Source organism: Trichechus manatus, unplaced genomic scaffold, assembly GCF_000243295.1.
Source record: "Trichechus manatus latirostris isolate Lorelei unplaced genomic scaffold, TriManLat1.0 scaffold00225, whole genome shotgun sequence".
NCBI classification, from domain to species: Eukaryota; Metazoa; Chordata; class Mammalia; order Sirenia; family Trichechidae; genus Trichechus; species Trichechus manatus.
In genome coordinates, this window is record NW_004444161.1 from 1516934 (window position 1) to 1541063 (window position 24130).

A 24130-nucleotide genomic window follows, 5' to 3' on the forward strand; every position below is an offset into this window, starting at 1 on the left:
GTTTTGATATACCTCGATGCCCACTGTGAGGTAGCAGTTAACTGGTATGCACCACTTGTAGCTCCCATATCTAAGGACAGGTAACATTACCTTGCTTTTTTTTTTTCTTTCCTGGTTGAAAAGTAAACCTCCTCCTAGAAGGATCAATAATATTCCCATTCTTCTGATTCCAGTTCCATTTAGTACATCAAGTATTGCCTTTCAGGTATTATCACTTAGCGAGTTGTTTCCTTGGGTGGAGCTAGACTGAAACTTTGGGCTGATTCACACGTGGGCACTCAGGCATTTGGGATAAGCGTAGGATGCCTCCATCTGCAATCACCTCGTGGATGGGTTATCGAAGACACTTTATCTCCAAAAACTTTTTCTATAGGTAATATCAATTGCTCCCTTTAAACTGGGGTCAGAATTTTAAAGATATGAAGAAGCACGCTCTGAAATTAAACGTACTGACTTGTTATGCCTTTCTAAATTATTACCTTTGTAATGAGTCCAGCTGTTGGTTGTGTTGAGTCTTTGGATTCCTATAGAAAGTTTAAAGATTACAAATAGACAGCTATCCCCTGGAAACATGGTGACCACCATTAAATTTCCAGACATGTCTGAAACAATAGATGGCAGCAATGATCTCCTAGTGCCAGAAGTCTGCCCTGCTTCCAGTCCAGAATTCTGACTATTTCAGAATCTAGGAAAATCAGACATATCCCTGTGGTAAACGGCACGGGTCAAAGGAAGAACTGTGGAGAACTGAATCATCGGAAGACTTGAGGTGAAGGCCTACCATAAACACTTTCCACATGCTAGCTGATTTAATCCTCACAACAACCCTGCAAGACAGACATTCTTAGCTCCATTTTACTGAAGATACTGAGGCTTAGAAAATTAGGTCGTTTTCCTCCAGTCAGGTAGCTAATAAACCATTAAACCAAGGTCTCTCTGCGACACTTCACACTCTACATTTGTTTAGAAATGTGAGAACTATAAGAAGTAAGCAAAGCTAGAACTGACCTGCACCTCTCCAGGTGAATACCAGCAGTCTTTTGGGTGGGAAAAAGGGGTCTTCTCAGATCCTGTATCCCAGATCCTCCGTTGTCCTGTGGGGATTCACAGTACAGGGGGATTAAAACATTTTGCAACTCGAATCGACTTGCCGCACATAAACCCCATAGGTTTTTCCCTTTTCCTCGGTTTCTAAATATCCAAAAAGCGTGGCTTTGCATGGTTATGAAAAGCCAAAACCTCCATTCTAAGCAATGCATTTTAAAGTCCCTGCTGATCAGATGAGCACGCAGCATGTCAGTTTATCTTTGTCACGCTGAGTCTACGTCTAACTGGCTATAGAGAGGACTAGCATTTTCATGACGCCCAAATACAAAGGACTTTTTTGCTCCAGATTTTCAGGCCGTTACTTAAATTCTTCAGCAGGTTTTAAGGGATTTTTTGCTTCCTTGTTTGTTCTTTAAGCAAGAATACAGTTCCTTTTTTTTTTCTTTTGCAAGAAAAGCTGTCTTCAGAGGTAGGAGAGGAAAATCAAGTACTGAAACACATTTTCATACCAACTGCTTCCAAAGAAATAGAAAGCAGCAAAGAGTTGGGAGAATTGCTGAGAGTGTAGCAAGTACTGTCTGTCTGCACAGACACACAGACACACAGACACACACACACACACACACTTAATGAGCGATAAACCAGAAAACCAAACCCACTGCCGTCGAGTTGATTCTGACTCATAGCGACCCTACAGGACAGAGCAGAACAGCCCCGTCAGTTTCCAAGGAGCACCTGGTGGATTAATGAGGGATAGAGAGGAAAAATGCCAAGCAGGAAACTCTTGTAAATAATACAGAATTACCAAGAGAAAGTTGCCTGTAGCACCAAAGTGAAAAGGAGAAAATGCTCTAAAGCTCACGACGTGGCTTTTTGTCCGACATCTGTCTCTAGGCCTAGGGAGAAGTCTCTTCTAGCCTTCCCTCAGGGAAACAGGCTCCTTGACTTTTATGGGCGAGGCGTTTACTTCTATTTCCCTTAGATATTAAAGCCTCCTAGAGCAAACAAAGCAAATGAACAACAGAAAGAGGTGATGTAGTTAGGCGGGCTAAACTAGCCAGTCTTGGGTTCTTAAATGCTTTTCATTTTCTGTAAATGTTTCAGAACTACATGTACTGTGCCCCTAATAGATTACATAGATGGGAATGATTATTCCATTGAGCCACAGCAAGGTGGGGATGAAGATGGTTTTGCCAGAGGGGCCTGGGACTGGAGTTTACTGTGGAAACGTATTCCTCTGAGCCACAAGGAAAAGGCCAAAAGAAAGCATAAAACTGAACCTTATCGGTAACGATTACTTATTTTCTTTGGTAAATGTTTGTTTATCTAAGTACTTTTTTTTTTCTCCTTCCCCATGAACTGTATAAATATATGGGTCCATACACACCCTCCCATTTCATCTCTGCTGCCACCATCACCACACCACAGAACTATTTGCACTGTGCCGCTTATAGATGTCATAAATGGCAACACATATGAAATTGTACCCCAAGGGGGTGGTGATGAAGATGGGTATGCCCGAGGAGCATGGGATTGGAGTATGCTCTGGAAACGGGTGCCTCTGACCGAGCGAGAGAAGAGAATGAGAAAGACAAAAACTGAACCATATCGGTAATCACTAAATCACTTACATATTTTTCTTTTCTAAAGTAGTTGCTAATCCACTAACGGACTGCTAAGCTAAAATTTGTTACTAAAACTGTAGATGCTGTCTCTGATTTTGAAAGGACCTCTTTGCTGGCACTGACTGTTGTAGAATTTTGCATTCACGTTTGCTTCCTCGTAATTGATTTTACCCTGAACGCAGGCTCTCCTACGGAACTGCGCTTTTTCCTTGGGAAACAGATAATGTGTTACGGTGTTAGTTCCAAGTACAAGTGAGAAAAAGGCAATCTCTGCTATCCTGTCCCGGTAGAGTAGACAGCAGACTTTATTCTTTGGACGCTAATGTTATTCTGTATATTTAAAACACATAAATTACTTAAAATCCAAGACTTTTGTTTCCACTTTGATGCCTTGGGTTTGATGTTAACAGTGAAAGGCACTAGCAAGGGATTTTTGGGGTCCCCCCCCCTTTTTTGTTTTATACGCTAGCTCTCAAATACTAATTTGGTACCCATTCAATCTGATGAATGAAAATACATGACTTTGGAAAATGTTCCATCAGACCCTTTATTGCCTCATTCTCAGAAAAGCACTTTGATTAAAAAGAAACTTTATTCCAAAATCAGCTTTTGTCCCTTCTTACAGTTCTTCAGACAGAACAATTTCTGCTACTCTATTCTTTTGGTCTTTTAAATGGAACGTTTTACTGTCTTTCAAAAAAGGTACCCCCAAATGAAATGTTTGCTCAAATGTAAGCCTTTCCAGAAAATGTCTAATTTTATTTTTCCAGCCTCATGGTTCCGCTTTTGGTCTCTGTCTCTGTTAACACTGCTGATCACGGAAGACCTGTCTTTATGGAAATGCTAGTAGGGTTTGGGCCTGTCGTGGTATCAGGATGAACAGCTTCTTACTGAGATGGCAAACATGAGGAAATTACAGAGCATTCGGTTTTATTTGACACTTCCCAAATTTTCATTTGAAGTTCTTATTCTAAATAGTCCAGGAATTCACTTCCTACCCACTTAACCTGACTAACGATTCCAGGAGAAAAAAATAAAGGGCTGCTGATCACATTTATATTTCTTCCAGTTCCACAGGCTCATAAATTTAAAAAGTGATCTAGAAAAATTTAAAGGTTTCCCTTAAAGTTAACTCACCTGTTTTCGTGTTAAGATGCATTTTCAAATATATACTGAGATGAATATATTTAAAGATAAATAGGCACAGTTAGATGAATTTTAAATGACAATAAAATAAATGTGACATTAAAATATAACCAAAGATGTGAGAGTGCAGTTTACTGAGTCCGGCAGCATACTTAAGAAGAAAATGCTTAAGAGAGTGACTTTCCCCCAAGTGATTTTCCTTTAGTATTGAGAATATTACTCAATTTATTACTTAAAGTATTTACCGAGTGCTCACTATGTGCCAGACACTGTTTTCTGGGGATAAATCTAAAAAGGTATGTTCCCTCCTGGCACGTAAAATACAGTGGTGAGGGAGACCTTAAATAACTCTGGAACAGCAACCATGATAAGTAATGTGAAGGAAAGAAAGTAGGAGGAACATGGAACTCCCCCAGCCTGAGGATCAGGCCTCCCTGACTGAAGTGCTGTTTGGGCGGAGACCTGAGGAGGGGGAAGACTGTCTCAGGAGAGTGAAGCGCATAGATGAAGGTCCTGCCAGAAAGGGCTTTGGCAGAGCAGTGAAGAGCGAGTTAGGGAAGAGGGGGCAAGGCAAGCCTAGAGAAGAGCATCATCCCGCAGCCCTCAGGAGTTCACTCTGCTGCTCTGTGGAGATGAGATTCCGATGGGGACAGAGAGAATAAAGGAGACAGAGAAGGCGGATAGCTGTCATACTCCAAGCAATGGTGGCTTGGTCCATGGAGACAGCAGTGAAGTTGGAAAGAAGCAGACAGGATCAAGGTATGTTTTCAAGGTAGAATCAGTAGGACGTATTGATAGTGATAGACTGGCTGTCAGATGTGATGGTAACTAGGGACCCTAATAGGAGAAGCTAGTTAAGAATCGTGATGCATTAATGAGAATCACCATCCACAGTGCCTCCCTGGGAGCCAGGGCGCAGAGTGGAAATTATCCCAGCTGTCAGTTCTCTCACTGGTGGGAGTGGCTTGTCCCCTAAAAAGCTACCAAGACTTTTTTTTCTCTTGTCGCCAGGAAATACCAAATTCAAGATCCCATTTCCGTAAGTCCCACAAATCACCTTTTTGCCATTTCAGCCACCTGACACTGTAAATAGCTGTGTCTAATTCTCCTGTGTCATTTCTGTGCTACATTTGCAAACTCTGAATGAACTGTGGCTCTTCTATGATGATTTACACCCTTATTTGGCAAGCCTCTGAGCTATAAAATTAAAAAATGACAGACTACTTCCACGGTGTATGGTTTCGTTCATCCCAGAATGACTCATAAATCACTGCTGGAACAGTTAGCAGACCACGGCTGTATGGCTTAACGTTTTCAGGAGTGAAAGAGAAAATTCTTTTTTAACTGAAACTAAGGCTTAATTTTAAAATCAACAAAGGAACCGAGGCGCCCTCTAATGGAGAAATGAAGCGGTGCTCTAATTTGTAATGAAGTGTCTAACTCAATTTCAGTTTGAAATCATAGTAAATTCATTAAGGAATTATGAACAGTGTTTTGTGAAGACTTGATAATTTCTTAATGTTTGGCCATCAGTTTTTTCTCTTCTGTGCATTGTTAAGCTGTTTTCCAAAAGTGTTCTTGTCTCTGGGTGTAGGGATGTTGGGGTTCGTTGGTAATGGTTATTGCAGTATTTCTCTCTCTTAGGTCTCCAGCCATGGCTGGTGGATTATTTGCCATCGAACGAGACTTCTTCTTTGAATTGGGTCTCTATGATCCCGGTCTCCAGATTTGGGGTGGCGAAAACTTTGAGATCTCATACAAGGTAAGATTTAATTTAAGCAAATGCAGTTTTATAAGCATTTGCTAACTTTTGTGACTCAGTTAAGGCTGATTTCTTTGGGGAAAAAAACAAAACAGTATAATGCATATCTCCACATTACAAGAAATGACTAACAAAAATGTACGCCTTTTGAGAAAATAAAGCAAAAAGCGAACTCCAAAATTACCACATAACTTATAGCTTAGCTCAAAATTGAGGCCAACAAGCTTCAGAAATGAAAATCCTTGACCCCACCCCCAAGCTTTCTATACACTGGAGCTGTTATAGAAGCCCTTTGGGGAATCTGCACGTGTTGGGGGCACAGTGTGACCATCCACTGACGTAGTCACCCTTTATCACTATGGGACATGATTCAAGACAGAAGCAGATCCCAATAGTGACTGCGCCCTCAGACTGGCATTAGAGCTGTCTTCCTGCAGCACTTCCCCCGTTACTGAGGCAGTCCTGAAGAATACTGCCTTAGTCCTTGCACACTATCGCCTTAGTCCTTGGGCAGTAACACCATAGATCTTTTGACGTGGCGCCTTAGTCCCCGCGCAATAACGCCTTAGTCCTCCGCAGTAACGCCTTAGTCCCCACATCGTAGCGCCTTAGTTCTTGGGCAGTCACACCTTCATGTGCTCCAACTCCCCCCTCCCAAAAAAAGAGAGAAAGCGTAGTACTCAAGCGAGAGAGAACTGTATCACGGTTTGAGTTGTACAGATGCTTCTTATCTCCTGTCTTAGATGCCCGGGGCAGAGCACTGTGAGGGGTAGAAGAGAAGTAATTCAGTCCTTGCTCTCAAGGAGCTGAGAGCCCGTAAGAAAAGCTGAGGATTCCACCCGAGTACATAACGCTAAGAAGGCAGGACGGCATTCAGTTGGTGTGATTAAGAAACAGCATCTTGGTGGAGGCAGACTCTGAGGCAGAGCTAGAAGGATGGGCGTGATATCAGTAAACCGAGATAACGGGAGAGAGGGCTTACATGCAGATAGACGAGGAAAGGTACAAAGGTGTGAACAGAAAGAACGTATTCAGGAAACAAGGAGCACAGTGTGGCAGAATCAGGCAGCGAGACTAAGGAGAACACGTAAGAAGATAAAGTGGACAGGTACATTGGGACCATATTGGCGAGAGCTTTTAATGCTGAGCTAAGAGAGTTTGACTTAATTTGATAAGCAGTACAAATCCAACAAAGATATTAGTCAAGGGAATAACATGACCCAAAGCTGCCTTTCAGCTAGAATAATCTGCTTGCTATACGTAAGGACAGAAATGAACAGAGAGAAGCTGGAGGTGAAGAAGCCAGTTAAGAGGTTATTATACTAATCACCTAGGTAGGAAATATAATATTAGCAACGGAAATGGTAAATGATGTTAGGAATGAAGAATCTGCATGACTTTGCAAGGTTACATTGGGAGGAGGTTGCTAGGAGCTATAAGTATGTAGGAAGAGGCCCCTTAGTAGCAGTTTATTACTGGATTCCCTGTTGCCTTCTTTGTTGTGGAAGTTTTAAAAACAAGCAAATTATTTGAGGATTTGTTTGGTTTATGAACTCTCTGTGGACATTATATCCAATTTAGATTTAAATTTATAAGACACAACTTTGTTTTTGCATTTGAAACAATTCCACATGTATTTTTCCTTGGTAGATATGGCAGTGTGGTGGCAAATTATTGTTTGTCCCTTGCTCTCGTGTCGGACACATCTACCGTCTTGAGGGCTGGCAAGGCAATCCTCCGCCCATTTATGTTGGGTCTTCTCCAACCCTAAAGGTGAGTCTTTTCATGAAGAGGGAGAATGCTAGAGAACTAGCATTTATGTATCACATGACTTTGTGGTCACTTAATAGATGTTAGCTCACTGAGCGGGGTGAATCTTTTACGCAATCACGTTTGTCCTCACCTTTCACTTAGACCGTGTTTATTCATGAAATATCTTATTGTTCTTAAACATTATTCATTATACCCCATTCTAATTAGAGTTTCTGTATTGAATGTCGTTCCTGAAGACATCTCAAATAAATTTAAAAAGAACTGACACTTCTATAGGTAAGTAGTGGAAAGGAAAATACCAGCTTCTACTATTCACACATGAGTAAAATATTATTTTTGTCTGTTTTAGAAAATGAAGGTAATCATAGTAGAAATTTGTCTAGTAAAAAAATCAAGTTGTTGAGCGCTGGTTATAGTGAGTACCTCTTGTCCCTCAAAGATTTACAAGTTCCTGTGAATCTCCTCTCTCCTGCTGCATTCTGCCTCCAAATTCTCCCACCTTCTCACATGAAATAGAGAAGAATTCCATTATGGCACTTTTCATTGGGACAAGCAAATTGTTTTACTGTAATGAATGCTATTTCAATATGATTAATGTATTAATCAAAGTCATATCTCCTGGTTCAGAGATGTATCACTAAAATGGATCATCTGTATTTTATCAAAACTCATGGACCTACAGGAAAAAGTTGGTCGAGGGCTTTCTGAGTAAAATACAACTTTAACTTAAAGGGTATTCCTAAGCAGGGCTGTTGGAGTAGATAAGGGTCCTTCCCTGATCAGTTAGTGGACAATGTAATCATAGTTTTTGTTTCTCCTTTATTTGTCCCTGCTATTCTGTACGTTTGTAGGTTGTCCCTCCAGCGTCCCTACAATGAGACGTACCACCGTCACCTTATTCCAAGAGAAACGGGAGTGTTTAGCGGGGGAGAATAGTTGAGGAAACAGTGTAATCCTGAACATATGCCATTGCTCTGGTAATTGGCCAGCCATGTTAGGGTTGCCCAGTTCTGGAAGAAACCAGGGAAGTTTCAGGAGGTCAGCTATCCCGCTGTCAGCTATCCCTCTATCACTGGCAAAACAACTTCGAAGTTTCTTTGGTTCAACTTCTTTCACAGATTCTGGGAGGCATGTGATTCTGGTGCCCCTCCATTTCTGGGAACCTTAATGAAGTCAAAAGCAGAAGAAAATGCATTATCAGCTGCAGATGCAACTTGGGAAGGTTCCCACAAGGGGAATAGGTAACAGAAGCTAAGACAGCAAGGTTGTAAGAACCAACATAGCTTTCTAATTGGCCAGATTATCTTAGAAATGGTCAGATGGAGTCTCAGCTACAACAAGGGGTGAGATGAAAATTTCCACGATAAAACAAAGATAGCGCCAAATGAACACTAAGCCTGATTGGCCTTGTGGGGAAGAACCTCCTTCTGGAGTTGGACCCGCAATCATGAAGGACCAGTGAAAAGTCTGACTGGTTCCAGAGGGTCTCTTCTACAGGGAAGACGAAAAGAGATGAGCGAGAAATAACTTACCCACTTGAAGAATGAACTGAGGCTATCCTCAGAGCTATCCCGTCAGTGTAACACTCAGCAGACACTTAGTGTGTACTGCGCACTTGGCTTTCTCCAGTTTTCGCACCATCCACGTCAGCCACCTGGGTGCCAATGGCCCCGTGTCTGTTTCGCCAGCCTGTTTGTCCCCTCTGAGTTTCAGATCTTTATAGCCAATTTTCTGCTGGAATTACTCGCTTAGCTATCCCTCAGGTACTTCATACACAACATAGTCAAAGCTGAACTTTCTAACTTCCTCAAAAGCTATTCCTTTTCCCATGTTCTCTATCTACCTGTGAATGAAACTTAGGGGGCATGTCCTCTTCCTTCACCTCCCAACTTCCCAAGCCCTGATGGTTCGGTCTTATACATAGCTCTTAAATCTCTCCCTTCCTGTTCTTACTTCAGGGCCTCGTCTCTCTCCCTGGGGTATTAAACAGCCTCCCACTTGGCTCTCGGCCATCAGGTTCATTCCCCTTCATTCCTCCAACACTCGCTCTCAGCTTTATTCTCCTGAAAATGAAATCCATGTCAGTTCCCTGCTTAAAGCCTCTTCCCATCTCAAGCATAAAATTCAATGTTCTTAAAAAAAAACAGTGTTAATATTAATAATAGCAAACACTTATTGGATGCTTACTATGTACAAATACAAATGCTTTATACAGGTTAACTTCTTAATTTCACGAAACACTATGAGGTAAGGACTGTAGTCATCCTTACCTGGAAATAAGGAAACGGAGACGCGTTTTCTTTCTGTGGGTCCGGCATTCCGTTTCCTATAAACACCTTGCAGGACTGATTCCAAATGTACCACGATCTGTTGTACTTCATTTGCTTTTCCCTTTGCCCGGAATACCATTCTCACCTAATTAACCACTCCTTTGCGACTGAGTTAAACAACATGCCTCTGTGATGCCCCTCTGCCTTTCTCTGTCCCTAACAATTAAACGTTCTCGTTTTTGTTGCCATAACCTTACATGTGTGCACGCCTCTTCGTGTTCTTTAGTATTTGGACACGGAGAGTCTGTTTGTTCTCTGTATATCTAGCACAGATGACAGGCACTACGTGGATGTAAAACAGTTAGCAATAACATCATATGGGCTTTTGGAATACTGCTCCTTAAAAACTTTCTTGGACCTATGGGCTTCGGCAACAACATGCTTACCCCTGGTTTCCCCCTTGCTAGTTCTCTTGTAGCCTAGAAAAGTCGATATGAATGATGGTTGTTCCACTGGTGGTGTAGAACAGTGGTCAGAGAACAACAGCCCACAGGCCAGGTTTGGCGCTTTTTTAGAGTTGTATTCGAGCACAGCCACACCCATGCATTCTCATGTTATCTGTGACAGCCTTCTCACAACAACACTAGATTTGAGTAGTTGTGACAGAGGCCATATGGCCCACAACGCCCAAAAATATGTACTAGCTGGCCCTGTATAAAAAAGAGTTTGCTGACACATGATGTCAGCAAGGGATCAAGGGAATAGAGTGAGTGCGTACTAATTCCCAGGACGTGTATTCATGCATGCACGCATTCACTCGGTCAAACCTTACAAGTTAGATCCTTGTCAATTATCACCTTGTCGACTTTGTTTTATTGTACTCTAATGGCCCTTCCTTAGCGTGCGCTACCTCGGGGAAATGCCAGTTAATGCCATTGCAGTAAAATGCTGCTATTATAGTTGTAACAAGATCAACAGAGCCACCTGCAAAAAAAAGTGTTTTATTAAACAGAGCTTTTTTTTTTTTTCATGATGGTTTCTGAAATGAGATTTTATTGCACATACTAGTAGTGAGGTTCTCATAGACAGAGAATAGTCTGGAAGAAGGAGAACCGAGATCTAGCTGGGCTTTCATAAACCCTCTACGGGCTTCCATTTTTCTTCTATAAGCAGAATAGAGCATAGGATCTTATAATACATCATCTTCCAGCTCTGTGATAGCGGGTTCCGTATATATCGCTGTTTTTGGTTGAATATGCATGACATCTTCATCCTTGGCACATGACATATGAGAGTCATTAGCTGGCTTGCATTTCCTGTTTAATTAAATGTGACGTCCCACTGAAATGAATTTGCTCTAGTTGATTTATTTCATGTCTCTGAGATGGGCTGTTTATGACACTACACATTTTTATCTTTCATATTGATATTCATTTTCCTTTTCACAGAATTATGTTAGAGTTGTAGAGGTTTGGTGGGATGAATACAAAGACTACTTCTATGCTAGTCGTCCTGAATCAAAGGCATTACCGTACGGGGATATATCCGAGCTGAAAAAATTTCGCGAAGATCACAACTGCAAAAGTTTTAAATGGTTCATGGAAGAAATAGCTTACGATATCACTTCACACTACCCTTTACCACCCAGAAATGTGGAGTGGGGAGAGGTAAGTATCAGCCGGTACTTAGGGCTCAAAATGTGTGTGTTTGGAGACCAGTTTGGGAGAAGGCAGTGAGAGATGGGAATACAAGCGAACGATGGAAATTCTTGAGGAAAATCTTGGGCAAGAGTGGTCTGGTAGCTTCCACTACCTTTTCACCAGACAGCTACAACTACCCCAGCCATCCAGGCACCCATTGTTCCTGAAGTTTCCGTGAGCACACCGCGTTCTCCCTCCAAGTCTTTGTACCTGTGGCTCCCTGGTTGGAACGCTGTCCACTCCCGCCCTTCAGCTCCTTCCACTCCCCTGCCCTGCACTCCAGCTCCCTTTCCTGACTAATTCCAACTAATTCCCCACTGCTCTCAACCTAGAGATCACCAACACTGAAAAGCCTTTCTTACTCTCCCCCACTCCATGACAAAGATTCTGTTCTAGGATTTTTCCGTGTGTTCCCATCACACCTTACACTGCCGTCTACCAGCCACTGTCTAAGTACGTCAGGACCTCGTTCACCATTGGCTCCCAGTGGATTCACGCAGAAACCCTGTCCGTAATAGGCGCTCGAACCACGCTTGTCGAATGAATGAATGAATGAATGGTAACTAAAAATAACTGCAGTCATAAAAAGGCATTCATCTGTGTTGCCCTTTCTTTATTTCTTCAAATCTGCCTCCGTAGCCTCGTGCCTGACTGCATCCACCCACATACCTTATGCTGCTGCCTGACAGGTTGCTAACCTGCCCTGAACTTTCAAGTCGACGTGCCTTTTCTTAATTGTTTGTTGAACAAATATTCGTTGAGGGCCTGCTATACACCAGTCACTCTTCTAGAGTGAAAACAAGACAAACAAGGTCCTTTTTTCTTCTGAGAACTCCCATTTTAGGGAGAGAGACAAAAATAATCAGGGAAAACAAGATAATGACAGGTGGCAGTCAGGAGGACCCCAGGACAGGCAAGGAAGGCTTCTCTGAGGAGGTGGCATTTAATCTAGGCTTCGAATGATAAAGAGCCAGCAAGTGTTCCAAGTAAAGCAAATGGTGAGTTCGAAGGCTCCAAGTCAGGAAATGCTACACGGAAAAGAGGAGGTTGGAGAGACAGGCTAGGCCATGATGAGGAGGGAGGCCTTTGTCCCAAGGGACAAAGGGAAGCTGTGGGAGGGCTTTAAACAGAAAGGCACTGTGTTTTGATTTGTGCTTTTGTTTTTAATCACCATGCTGTGAGGATTTAGAGTAGAAACAAGGATGCCAGTGGGGAAACTAATGAGGTAATTCCGGGTCCCTGGGTGTCACAAAAGGTTTGCCCTCGACTACAAACCTGAAGGTTGGTGGTTCAGACCCACCCAGTGGTGTCACAGAAGAAAGGCCTGGCAATCTGCTTCCATAAAGATCACAGCCAAGAAAACCCTATGGAGCAGCTCTACTCTAACACATGGGGTGCCCGTAAGTCAGGATCGACACAGCAGGTTAGGGTGGTTCCAGTGAGAAATGACAGTGGCTTGGACTAAGGTGGTGAGAATGGGGATGGAGAGGAGCATACAAATTTAACGTTCACTCGGAGGTGGATCCAAAGGCCTCATGATGGGTTGGCGTGTGGAGGATAAGGAATAGGCGTAAGCCACTATGACATCTGGGTCTTGTTTTTTATTCGCGTGTCTGATCAGGTGGCAGCTGAGACGGGGAAGACACTGGAGGAAGGGACGGGGAGGGGAATGGCAAGTTCCCTGTTGGTGTTCTCAGCCTGTAAGTGCCTGTCGGACATCCAGGTGGAGCATGTTGAGTAGAGAGCAGGCTGTGCGATTCTGAAGCTCAGAGGTCACCCTAGAGGTGTGCATGTGGGGGCCGTCAGCAGGGAGGTTGTCTCATGGGGCTAAATGATCCCCCAGAGAGAAAATAGAGATAAAGAAGGGAGCTCAGGACTCACCTCTAAAGAATGCCAACATTTAGAGACACCAGCAAAGGACACTTAGGCTACTATCTCTTACTCTGGAATCTCTTCCCCCTTTAGCAAAGCCCTCAGCATCCTTCAACACTCTATTTAAATGCCACACCTTCTGTGATCCTTCCCTCATCTACCCAAGTAAGAATGAATCAGTCTCTTGTCTGCACCTCTTGGGTAGATGAGATGATCTTTCCACATGTACGTCAGGTCACATTACTCCTGTTAGAAAATCTGTGGAGATGCTCACTGCACTCAGAGGGAAGATGGAGTCCTTTGTGGTGGCGTCCAAAGTTCTATGTCTTGGCCTCTTTCCTGTCTGGCTTCATCTACTACTGCCCTCTGCCTCCACTCTAGCCCTGTGTCGTCCTTCATGGCCCTCAGACTTGCTCCAGGCATGCTCCTGCCTTGGGACTCTGGCTGTTTCCTCCCTGGGATGCTTTCCCTCAAACATCTACATGGCTGACTCCCATACCTCCTGCTAGGAAGAAAGGCCTGCTGATCTATTTCCGAAAATGAGCCAGTGAAGACTCTATGGGTCACGACAGAACGTTGTCCGACTCACTTGCTTTGGACACGTCATCAGAAAGGGTCAATAGTGGAGGAGGACGTCATGTGTGTTGAAGTAGAAGGCCAGTGACGGTGTGGGAGACTCTCGGTGAGGTGGATTAGCTCACTGGCCACAACAGTGGACTCAAACATGCTGGCAACTGGGAGGATGACGCAGGACTGGACAACATTTTGTTCCGTTGTACGTTAGATCATCATGAGTCGGAACTGACTGGACGGCAGTTAACAACGGCAACGTACTCCCTTCAAGTCTGCTCGGCCGTCACCCTCTCAGTGCGGCCTACTCAGCTGCCCACCCCACCTCCCCCAGCTACGTCGCCTTAACTTGCTCTGTTTTTTCTGTTTTCTATAGCACCTGCACTTTCTAACGTAACAGATGATTTGTCTGCTCTGTTTATAGCTTATATCTTGGCCTTCCTTCCCTACAAGATAAAGATAGTTTATCGCTTTTGTTCAGTGATGAGTCTGAACCTACAACATGTCTGGCACACGAAAGCACTCGATTTTTGATGAATGAATGGATGGAATTTTCTGTCTTTCCTTTATTATCTCAGCCCAGAATACACCTTCAGTTTACCTTCCGCCATTCTGATGCTCACACCTTACACTTCATTTCTCAGCACTCTGTACATGCTAGGGCAGGCCCTGCCTGTTCCAAAGCCGTCTCCCTGGGAAGGCTCCAGAGCTCCTCCCAGCCCCGTCTCCTTCCCCGGCATACGCTTACCCTCTGCCTCCCCACAGACTGAGAGTCCTGAGGACCGAGACTCGCTCATCTTGTGTCTTCAGTGCTCAGCCAGTATTTGTTGATTGAGTGAATGAATAAAATATTTTATCTAAATTGTACAGTAATTTATAATTGAGAAATAAATACACAGTATTTCCAAAAAGGTTATTTTTATACAGAATGTGCATTCCAAAGATGGAAAGCTGTGTTTGCTTCTCACCTACATGACCCATAATCAGAGAAAAGCCTCAGTGCCTCGCCCACATGCATAATCTGTGTCCCCTCTGCCTCTGGAGCTGCCACCAGGGTGCTGGCATAGCCGCTTGGGAGAGAGACCGTGCAAGTCCAGCTCTGTCCCAGAGAGGGCCAGTGTCAGTTACCACAGTGGTTAGGTAACGTACCCTGGGTGCTCCTCATTGCTCCTCATTCACACCAGTTACCATGATGCTGGAGCCTTGGTGGTGCAGTGGTTAAGAGCTCAGCTGCTAACCAAAAGGTCGGCAGTTCGAATCCACCAGGCGCTCCTTGGAAGCCTTATGGGGCAGTTCTATTCTGTCCTGTAGGGTCGCTATGAGTCGGAATCAACTCCATGGCAACAGGTTTGATTTTTTATTTGTTTTTATCATGATTCTGAAACTCTATCTAATAGTATCTTTTCTTTTCTTCTGTGGTATTTTATGTTAATCTATAGGCCAGCGCCCTTAGTTCATTTCAATACCATAAGTGATTTCAGAAATGTCCAGTGTGCCACAAACTGTTTAAATAATACAGTAATAACGTGGTACTACACACACCCAGATTTCCACTGTGAACTGCAGTATTTAACGTGAACCCCTCTTAGTCCGATGCTGTGTTGTTAGTTGCCGTTCAGTCAACTTTGACTCCCGGTAACCTTACGTATAACAGAAGGAAACATTGCCTGGTCCTGCGCCTGGCTCAGGATCGCTGGTACATTTGAGTCTGTAGTTGCCATTGTGTCGATCCATCTCATTGAGGGTTTCCCTCGTTTTCGTTGACCCTCTGCTTTACCAAACATGATGTCCTTTTCTAGCCATTGGTCTTTACCGATGACGTGTCCGAAGTTAAGTGAGCCAAAGTCTTGCTACCCTCACTCACTTCTAAGGAGCATTCTGGTTGTATTTCTTTAAAGACTCTGATGCGAAAGTGTATTAAAAGCTCAACTGTTGCCTGACTTTTGGTTCTTGGTTCATTTTTTAGATCAGAGGTTTTGAAACTGCTTACTGCATTGACAGCATGGGGAAAACAAACGGAGGCTTTGTTGAACTAGGACCCTGCCACAGGATGGGAGGGAATCAGGTAAATAGCCTGAGTTTTGTGTTCAAAGTGTCTGCATTGAGAGCCACCAGGCTTCCTGATCACGGAGTTTTCGTTTATTAATTTGGTTTGTTTTGATAAAGCAAAACATTCAGTGAAAATTGACAATGCTAAAACATTCACTTAAAATTGAAGGAGATAATGGTATTAGTTTTCACATAAGTAATTAGAATCTAGAATTATGTCTATATAGAGATTAAAACATATTCTTGTGGGAGTATGTATTTCTGTCACTACCATAAGTATGAAAGCCTACCCCCTAATGACTTTATTTGCAAATATTGTTCAGTAATCCACAAGACTGTTTTCAGTAAACTGGGGTGTTACCACCATAATGTGTATTTCATTAGTATATTTTCTTACTTCCTTATGTGGGTATTTTTCTTGTGTCTAATTTAGGTTGTGAAACAATTATCAGATTTAGTTCCACTTTTCACTTTCTCACATTGTTAATACATAATAAATATGTACTAATACCCATTCTGTATCTAAGAAGCTAAAGAACATAATCATTTAAATGCTAATGAGGGTCTTCATGAACATTGAGCTAAATATAATTCCTATCTTTGAACTTAGAATTCTGAACACACAGAAGAATAAGATAGCCATTGAGTTCATTGATAGGAATTAAGTTTCTTTTTTTATGTATATCAGTAGGAGAGATGCTTGGTATTTTTTTTTCTGTTTCTTTCTTTTTTTTTTTATAGCTTTTCCGAATCAATGAAGCTAATCAACTCATGCAGTATGACCAGTGTTTGACAAAGGGTCCCGATGGATCAAAAGTTATGATTACACACTGTAATCTGAATGAATTTAAGGAATGGCAGTACTTCAAGGTATTCTGCGTTTTGACTCTTGAAATAATATTATATGCTCTTTTATTTTTTTAAACACCCAGCATGTAGAATTTAGATGAATAAATCTTAAATCCTACATTCAAACTGACTTGCGTTTTCCTCTCATTTAGTCATTCATACAGGTTTTCCTACACATTGGTCCATATTGAAGCATCACTTTCTATTCTCTGGTGGAGTATTGCCCTGTAATGAGGTTTGAATGACTTCCGGGAAGGCCCCCTGCTGATTTCAGTGACACGGGACGGTCAGTGTTCCGTGAGGCAGTCAGCACCACCACTGCAGTATCAAAACCTAGGTTTTAAAATCTAAATGAGTGATTCGTTAAAGTAAGATACACACACGTTTACACCATAAACATCTTTGGTTTATATTTCATGTCATCCAGCAGGTGGAGACAGAGACAGACAAGTGAAAACGTTGGCCATCTAGGCCTTCACAACTTCCTTCGCATCGTTGTTCTCTAAATAAAGCAGGATAGATGTAGCAGTTGTGGACTTGAAAGGCCAGTTTTAGTTTTTCATTTGACACTGGCTGGGGCAGTTTTTCTATTTCAGGTGTGAGTATTAAAAGTTCTGTGGCAAACTGAGGATTCCAACATATTAACACATCTATGTATAGTTTCCAAAGTCCAGACTTGGGTAAAATAAATCAATTTATGTGAAACAAAAAGTTAGAAAGCTGCCCCAAACTGAAATCACCTGGCGGCCCTCGGCTTTATTTATTCATCTCATGTTTGTTACCATACTCCATCTGCTAGGTAAGCATGTGTTTGCTATGTAGTAATGATGTTATGACCCCTATGGGGCAGCTCCCCTCTGTCCTGTAGGGTCGCTAGGAGTCGGAATTGACTTAACAGCAACGGGTTTGGTTTTAGATTTTTATATAGAGGTCAGTACTATCTGTGGTTTCAGGCATCCACTGTGGGTCTTGGAACGTCTCCCCCATGGATACGGGGGGACTGTTGTAAAATAGTAAACGAAAGCTATCAGACCAGAAACTACTATCAAGAAGTAATAGATAAAAATGGAATGTACATATTTTAGATATTTTAAAGGACACAGCACTGAATAGTCATTAATGCATTAGATATTATTAAATATTGACTGGGGCCCAGCAATGGGTGGACTCTGTGGAGGTTCAGAAAGTAGCTAAAGCACATTATACTGTAATGGCAAAAGAGAAGAAAAATGTAGAAATAAAAATAACCAAATACCATAGGGAGGAAAAGAGACAGTAGGAGGAATTATTTCTGATGAGTTTCCCAGTGAAAATACCATCACACGATGTTTTGAGGTATAAAAAGGCTTTCCATGGAGGATAAATATGGAAGCTGGATGAACAAAGACATGGCATGATAGTAGAACACTCTAGGAATCACGGTTAGTTTGGTATCCCTAATTTGTATACCATATGATAGAGCATTAAACTTCATTTTGCAACTTTTGGAGGGCATCTGACATTATTTGAGGAAGGCAGTGATAGGAAAGAACTGATATGTTTGGAAAATAATTCTGGAAACATTGTGAAGTATAGTTTGATGAAACAAGGAGATCAGCTAGAGCAGCACTTCTCAAACTTTTTGGCCTCTGGATCCCTTTACACTCTTAGAATTGGTTGAGAATCCACCCCACACACCCTCCCCGCAGACAGCTTTTGTTTATATGAGTTTTACCTAACAATGTTTCCCAAATTGGAAATTAAATCCGAGAAGTGTTGAAAGTATTCATGTATTAACCAAACCCATTGCTGTCGAGCCGATTCCAACTCATAGCGTCCCTGTATTATCTTATGTAAAAATAACAATACCCTCATTGCATATTAATACAAACAACATTTTTAACGTGCAGTGCAATTTGCAGTAAGGAATCTGAAGCTGTATCAGTGAACATCGCCATTTCGTCTTGTGTACATTAAAATCCATTGGTCTGTCTTACACTTTGAATGGATTTTTTTACCCACATGTGCTTTTATCACATGCTTCCTCATTTAGAAAACATTGATTCACTGAGTTATATGAATCTTGACACATTTCATTCTACAATATCAAAAAGCACATTCAGGGGTAACTACTGGTCCCATCAGAAAAGTCTTTAACTGTGGTGAAGCTGTCAAGTTCATGGTGATAGATATAAGTTTTCCAAAACCCCAGTTTTTGCATGAAAACATAGATTTTATTAATGGCAACAAATACTGTCAGTTTGCTTTTTTCTTTTTCCTTAAAGTGACAGGCTCATTTCATTTTTGAGAAAACCTGTGAAATACCCAAGTCTGAATAACCATTACTTGTCTGTAAGTTATTTCAAGTCAAAATGGTATCCCGTGAAAAAACAAGCTAGTTCAGCTCACAACTGAGTCCTACATGTGCTTCTCCTCTTGATAACCACCGTCCTTCATGATGCAGCAGAAGTGCTTAATGTGTACTTCCCAGTTCATCTCATGGACTACAAAGTATATTCAAGGGGTCAAGATTTAATAAAATTAATGTCTTACTGCTTCATCAAGGGCATTCTTAAGTGACACTGGCATTTTCTTTTATCACTGTGAGTTTGGGGCAGTGAAGAATACTCTTGCCAGCACAGGTCGGTACTACTGCCTTGATTCATGCTGGAGCCACAGCAGTTTTACCCACCATTACTTTTGCACCCTCAGTATAAATGTGAAAAAGCCAACTAAGGTCTTTGTGTTATTATGAAAATAATTTTGACCCTAGCAGCTCCTGAAAGGATCTTGGATAACCCCAGAGGTCCAAGGACCACACTTTGAGAACCACTGAGCTATATACTGAAAAAACTCATGATGAGGGCTGAACAAACGCATCTGTAGGGGGTGAGAAGAGAGATGTACCAGAGACGTTGTATAGACTCATCAGTCCTCAGTGACTGGTGGGATATGAATGAATGAGGGAAAGCGTGGAGTGAAATACCTCTGTCTTGAGAACTTGGAAGCTGGTATTACCATCAACCACGATAGGAACTAGAGAAGTAGATGTGGGGGAAGACAATGAACCTGCGTTTGTAAACATTGAATGTCAGGTCTGAGCAGTACATTATGACTTAACATTAAAAGGAATTGGAAGGCTAACAATTGAGAAATTCAGAGTCTGAAGTATGGTTGGTATAAACCTGTCCAATTTGCTTAGACTGTCTCCTATGACTTTTAATGTCAGTGCTATCAAAAAAGTCCACATTTAAAACTCTTTTTCCTTCCTGTGTTTTCCAGAACTTGCACAGATTTACTCACATTCCTTCAGGAAAGTGCTTAGATCGCTCAGAAGTCCTCCATCAAGTCTTCATCTCCAAATGCGACTCCAGTAAAACGACACAAAAGTGGGAAATGAATAACATCCACACTGTTTAGAAAGAAAAAAAGAGAACAATAACCTACCTACTCACACATAAATTTATACAGGACTGAAAACTGCCTGAAACCTGCTGCAACCCTTACAAGTTCTGTACAGATCCACACCTGGACCCTCCTGATCAGTTGGAAGGACGTTGACGAACTGTGATTTTACACTAACATCATCATCTGCAGTTACTGTTTACAAAACTGCTTTTACCTTAAACTTCGTAGATGTTTACATCTTTTTTGTTTTGTCCCGTTTTGAGATGCTGTAGGTAATTAGTGCATTTAGCTCTGTTTTGTTCAAAGTTAAAAGCATTGTTGTCTTCTTTGGGATTACACTCAGGGGTCTGAAAGGCAGTTTGATTTTTTTTTTTTTTTAACACACTTGAAAAAAGGTTGGAGTAACCAGAATTTCATATATGACTTGGTGATTATCAACCTGTTGCGTCTTTATTTAATTTTACATCTTTTTGAAGCACTGCCACAGGTTACTAGCCAAGGTGGCCTTCCTTCACAGTCATGCTGCTTTTTTGAAAGGTGAATTTCAACACATTTAGTGCCTCTTTCATTTCTTAGTATATATTTCAAGAGCTTTTGATGAAATTTATAGGATGGTTACAATGGACTTGTCACCTGTATGAGGAATACTTTGACTACTCAGAAATGAATTTATGTGCCACCATTTGCTCTGAAGTTGAATGTTGTATGGCTTGAAAAGAAATGACAGCACGAAACAACCCAAGGCTGTTGACAGGGTCTGAAGATTGTGGGGCATTACCTCCCCTTCTTGGCATGGCCACCACCTCCTGTTGTTATGAACCCCTAAAATAGCTAAGGCATCTTCCAACAAAGAGAAAAGTTGTCCACTGACATTTGGGATTTACTTTTCCCCAGTATCTGTCATTTTAGAAAACTATAAATAATTATCAGTTTAGAGATTAAAAGGGGTGGGGGGTGGGGTAACAAAAACAAGACAACACCATTGTAAACGCGTCAAGAGTTCATTCTGACCTAGGTAAGACTTTCCAAGTCCTTGTTAGATCAAGTCTTACAAAACTCCTGTTTTTTAACCTAAGCAATCTGTATGAAGCCAAGAGTGAATTGATGTTTCATTTATATTATCATCCAAATGAAATTCCCTGCATGTTTTTAAAATTTAAGAGACGAGAAAAGGCTATTTAAGAATATAGTTCATTAACAAATAGAAACCACTTTCTGTTAGATTGGGTGTTAATTCCCTAGTGTTTAATTTGTTCTTTTTAGGAAGTGTATTTTTGTTAGTATTTTTTCAGTGAAAAGATTTATTAGGAGTTAAACTCTTGTCAGGACAGTACCTACTCGAAGAGAACCAAATACTGCAAAACAATCAGACTTTAATTTCTACATAGTCTTTTATTGTCCGAAAGATGAAAAATGCCTACCTTATGAGTGCTAAAAAAAAATGCGAGGTGGGGAATGGCAAGTACATTAAGCATTTTTGATCTTGTAATCATGATAATACAATGAAAGGCATTCACAAACTACTGCCAGAGGAAAATATTTTTAATTAAAGCTTAAAAAAAAGAGAAAAAACTCTACATTTGTTTAAAAGAAAAGCCTACAAATTTCTTCCTTCTAAGCTTAGCTTCTAAATTTGGACAAAGTCAGCATTAAACATCCTAAACAAGAGCTTTATAATTTTGAATTGTCAGTTTGCATTTTGCTACTAATCTGTGATCAGCCATTTTAACTTTCATTCATCTCTAGGGATGTTTAAAAAGGAATCATTCACATGCTTATATAATTGCAAAATAAATCAACTATTAAAAAAACTAAGATAATTGGTACTTTGATTACTTGTGTGTTTGCAAATAGACTCCATTTTCCATGTTGAATAGATTATAACCTTATTAACTATGCATAGGCCTAAGAAGGTGGCACAGAAACTGTGCATGTAAATTTTAAATGGGTATTTTGTGGGATTCATTAAATGAAGATACTCTGAGTCTAATATTGAAATCAGAACATTGACCAAACACAAAAAACATCAGAAGCTGCTGCCATAATGACTATTTTCTACTGTGGGCTGCTTTGGAAATAATAATTCCCATATCCTTGCTTTGTAAATTGATATCACTATGCATTTCTACACATTTTATAAATTTGATTTATGCAGATTTTGATACACTATATGTTTCTGTAGAAATTGTATAAATATTCAAAATTTTATTAGGGATGAATTTGAGAAGCTTATGTATATGCTAATTCTGGGTTGGTTGTTTTTTAGGTGAGAAAAAAATAAAATACTGTATTTTAATCAATGGGTTCTTTTAATACTTGTAATCATTTCTAAATTTTCTGCACATTTGAAGGGATTTACTTAATATTATTGTTTACAAGATACACTAACATAATAGGTAAAATATTATAAACCATAGTTATAAGTTGTGTATGTGGCTGATTGTTGGTTACAATTCTACATGTGCTCAGAGCTCACTTATCATAAGCTCACATCTATAAGAAAGGAAACTTACAGGTTTATTTTTGCCACTAGTTGTCTATGTAGACCATTAAAAAAATATATAGCCATTATAAAAAGTAATTCTAGCAACAATCTTTGTTAATGTCTGTTCTACTGTATCATTACCTATTACAAGCAAGAATTTTGTTAAGTCAGAATTCTTTACAACCTGACCATTCACATGGATAGAAGTGAAGGGCAGTCTACCAAAATGAAGTTACACCATAGGACCTTGCGGTACTGACACCCCTGCTCTGCCAGGGCTTCCCCCGTCGCCCCGCCTTCATTCGCCACCCTTGCAAACTGCAGCCTCTAACCTTGCTTTGTATTTGGCGTCAAATCTTTGCGACGCATGTGTGGGCAAGGACCTTGGCGCATGCGCAGATCTGGAAAATCGTGTCCTTACCTGACCCCAGATCTGGGCATCGCTGGAGGGGGATATATTCTCCAGCAGACAGCACCACCGGAGCCCCTTTGCAAAGCAAGAGGTTCTATAATGCCAGCTTCCTATGAAGAATGACTCAGCACCTGGATCTCCAAATTTGGGCATGGGAGGGCGCAGGGTGTAGGGTTTCAGGCGCCAATCCCTGACCCCTGGGGACTCCAGGACATAAAAGGTCCCCGATCCCCTGGGGCTGGGAGTGTGTGGTCTTTTGGCCGCTAGGCCACACGTTGCTCCTTGTCTGCACAGACAATAAATTGACACTTTGTTTCCCTTGCAGTTGGCATCTGTCTTACTTTGATTGGTTCATAAGACAGGACAAGAACTCCAGGAATTCAGTTACAGTACCACACACCACATTTCAAGAGAAGCTCTAAAGTGGCTGTGTTGATTTGGGAAACTGCTTTTTCTCTCAACTGGCTTGTCGATTGTCATGTCTTCCAATTCTCAGCTGCTGTAGAGATAGACTAAGAAACTTAAAAACGTGTCATAGCACCGGATGAGTAAATGGGGGCTCACTTATTTCTTAAGGATACAGTCTCACATGAAAATTTTGGAATATAGGTCACTGCTGGACAAAATATCATTGAAAAAAATATCTACATACAATTCAGTCGAAAACATGCCAGGTACCTAGCCAGAGCCAGTTATTATGCCAACAGCTTGCATATATGAAAATTTAATCATGTGGAAGCAATTTAAAAGCTATTGGACCCTATAAAAATGTATATTATTCATTAGACTCAATCTGTTGCAAGAAAATGGACAAAAGTCAGAGAATTGTTCTTGGTAATCACTGTCCCTGGAACTGGAGATTAAAGGAAGGACTGTCTCTGAATTAGATTCAATAACTGCTTTGAAATCCTGATTTTTAAGATTTTGAAATGTCCATAATTAAGCCTGGTGGATTTCAGTTTTCTGAGTGAAGCAGGCCTGGGGCCCCCATGGGAGCAGAGCTGGGATGAGGTAGGACCTCTGCATTTTCATAGAAGAATGATGTCACAATCTGCTCATCTGAATGGTAGTATGGTGGACTGCCTAGATTCAATCCCTGTTCTATAAATTACCTGTGTGACCTTAGACAGTTATTTCACCTCTATGGCTCAGTTTCCTCTTTTTTTAAAATGGGGAAAATAAT

At 41.3% G+C, this 24130-nt stretch overlaps 1 protein-coding gene and 1 long non-coding RNA gene across 4 annotated transcripts in view; one reads left to right on the top strand and one right to left on the bottom strand.

The window, feature by feature from the left end:
• GALNT7 (polypeptide N-acetylgalactosaminyltransferase 7) overlaps nt 1-22348 on the top strand; it is a 157440-nt gene extending 135092 nt beyond the window's left edge. The window contains exons 5-12 of one of the 3 annotated variants that reach the window (XM_004388953.1): nt 1-80; nt 2476-2658; nt 5463-5580; nt 7231-7353; nt 11072-11290; nt 15732-15830; nt 16556-16684; nt 19925-22348. In XM_004388953.1, the coding sequence (XP_004389010.1) occupies nt 1-80; nt 2476-2658; nt 5463-5580; nt 7231-7353; nt 11072-11290; nt 15732-15830; nt 16556-16684; nt 19925-20062 (1089 nt within the window). In that variant the 3' untranslated portion in view covers nt 20063-22348. Of the gene's footprint in view, nt 81-2151; nt 2335-2475; nt 2659-5462; nt 5581-7230; nt 7354-11071; nt 11291-15731; nt 15831-16555; nt 16685-16815 lie in introns of all 3 variants that reach the window. The other 2 variants (XM_023742920.1, XM_023742921.1) reach the window with 2 other exon arrangements.
• On the bottom strand, nt 69-24130 carry LOC111822885 (uncharacterized). The gene is made up of 3 exons (XR_002825973.1): nt 22957-24130; nt 19946-20054; nt 69-1094 (listed from the first exon to the last, which is right to left on the bottom strand). It is a non-coding gene; the product is annotated as an uncharacterized LOC111822885 (long non-coding RNA).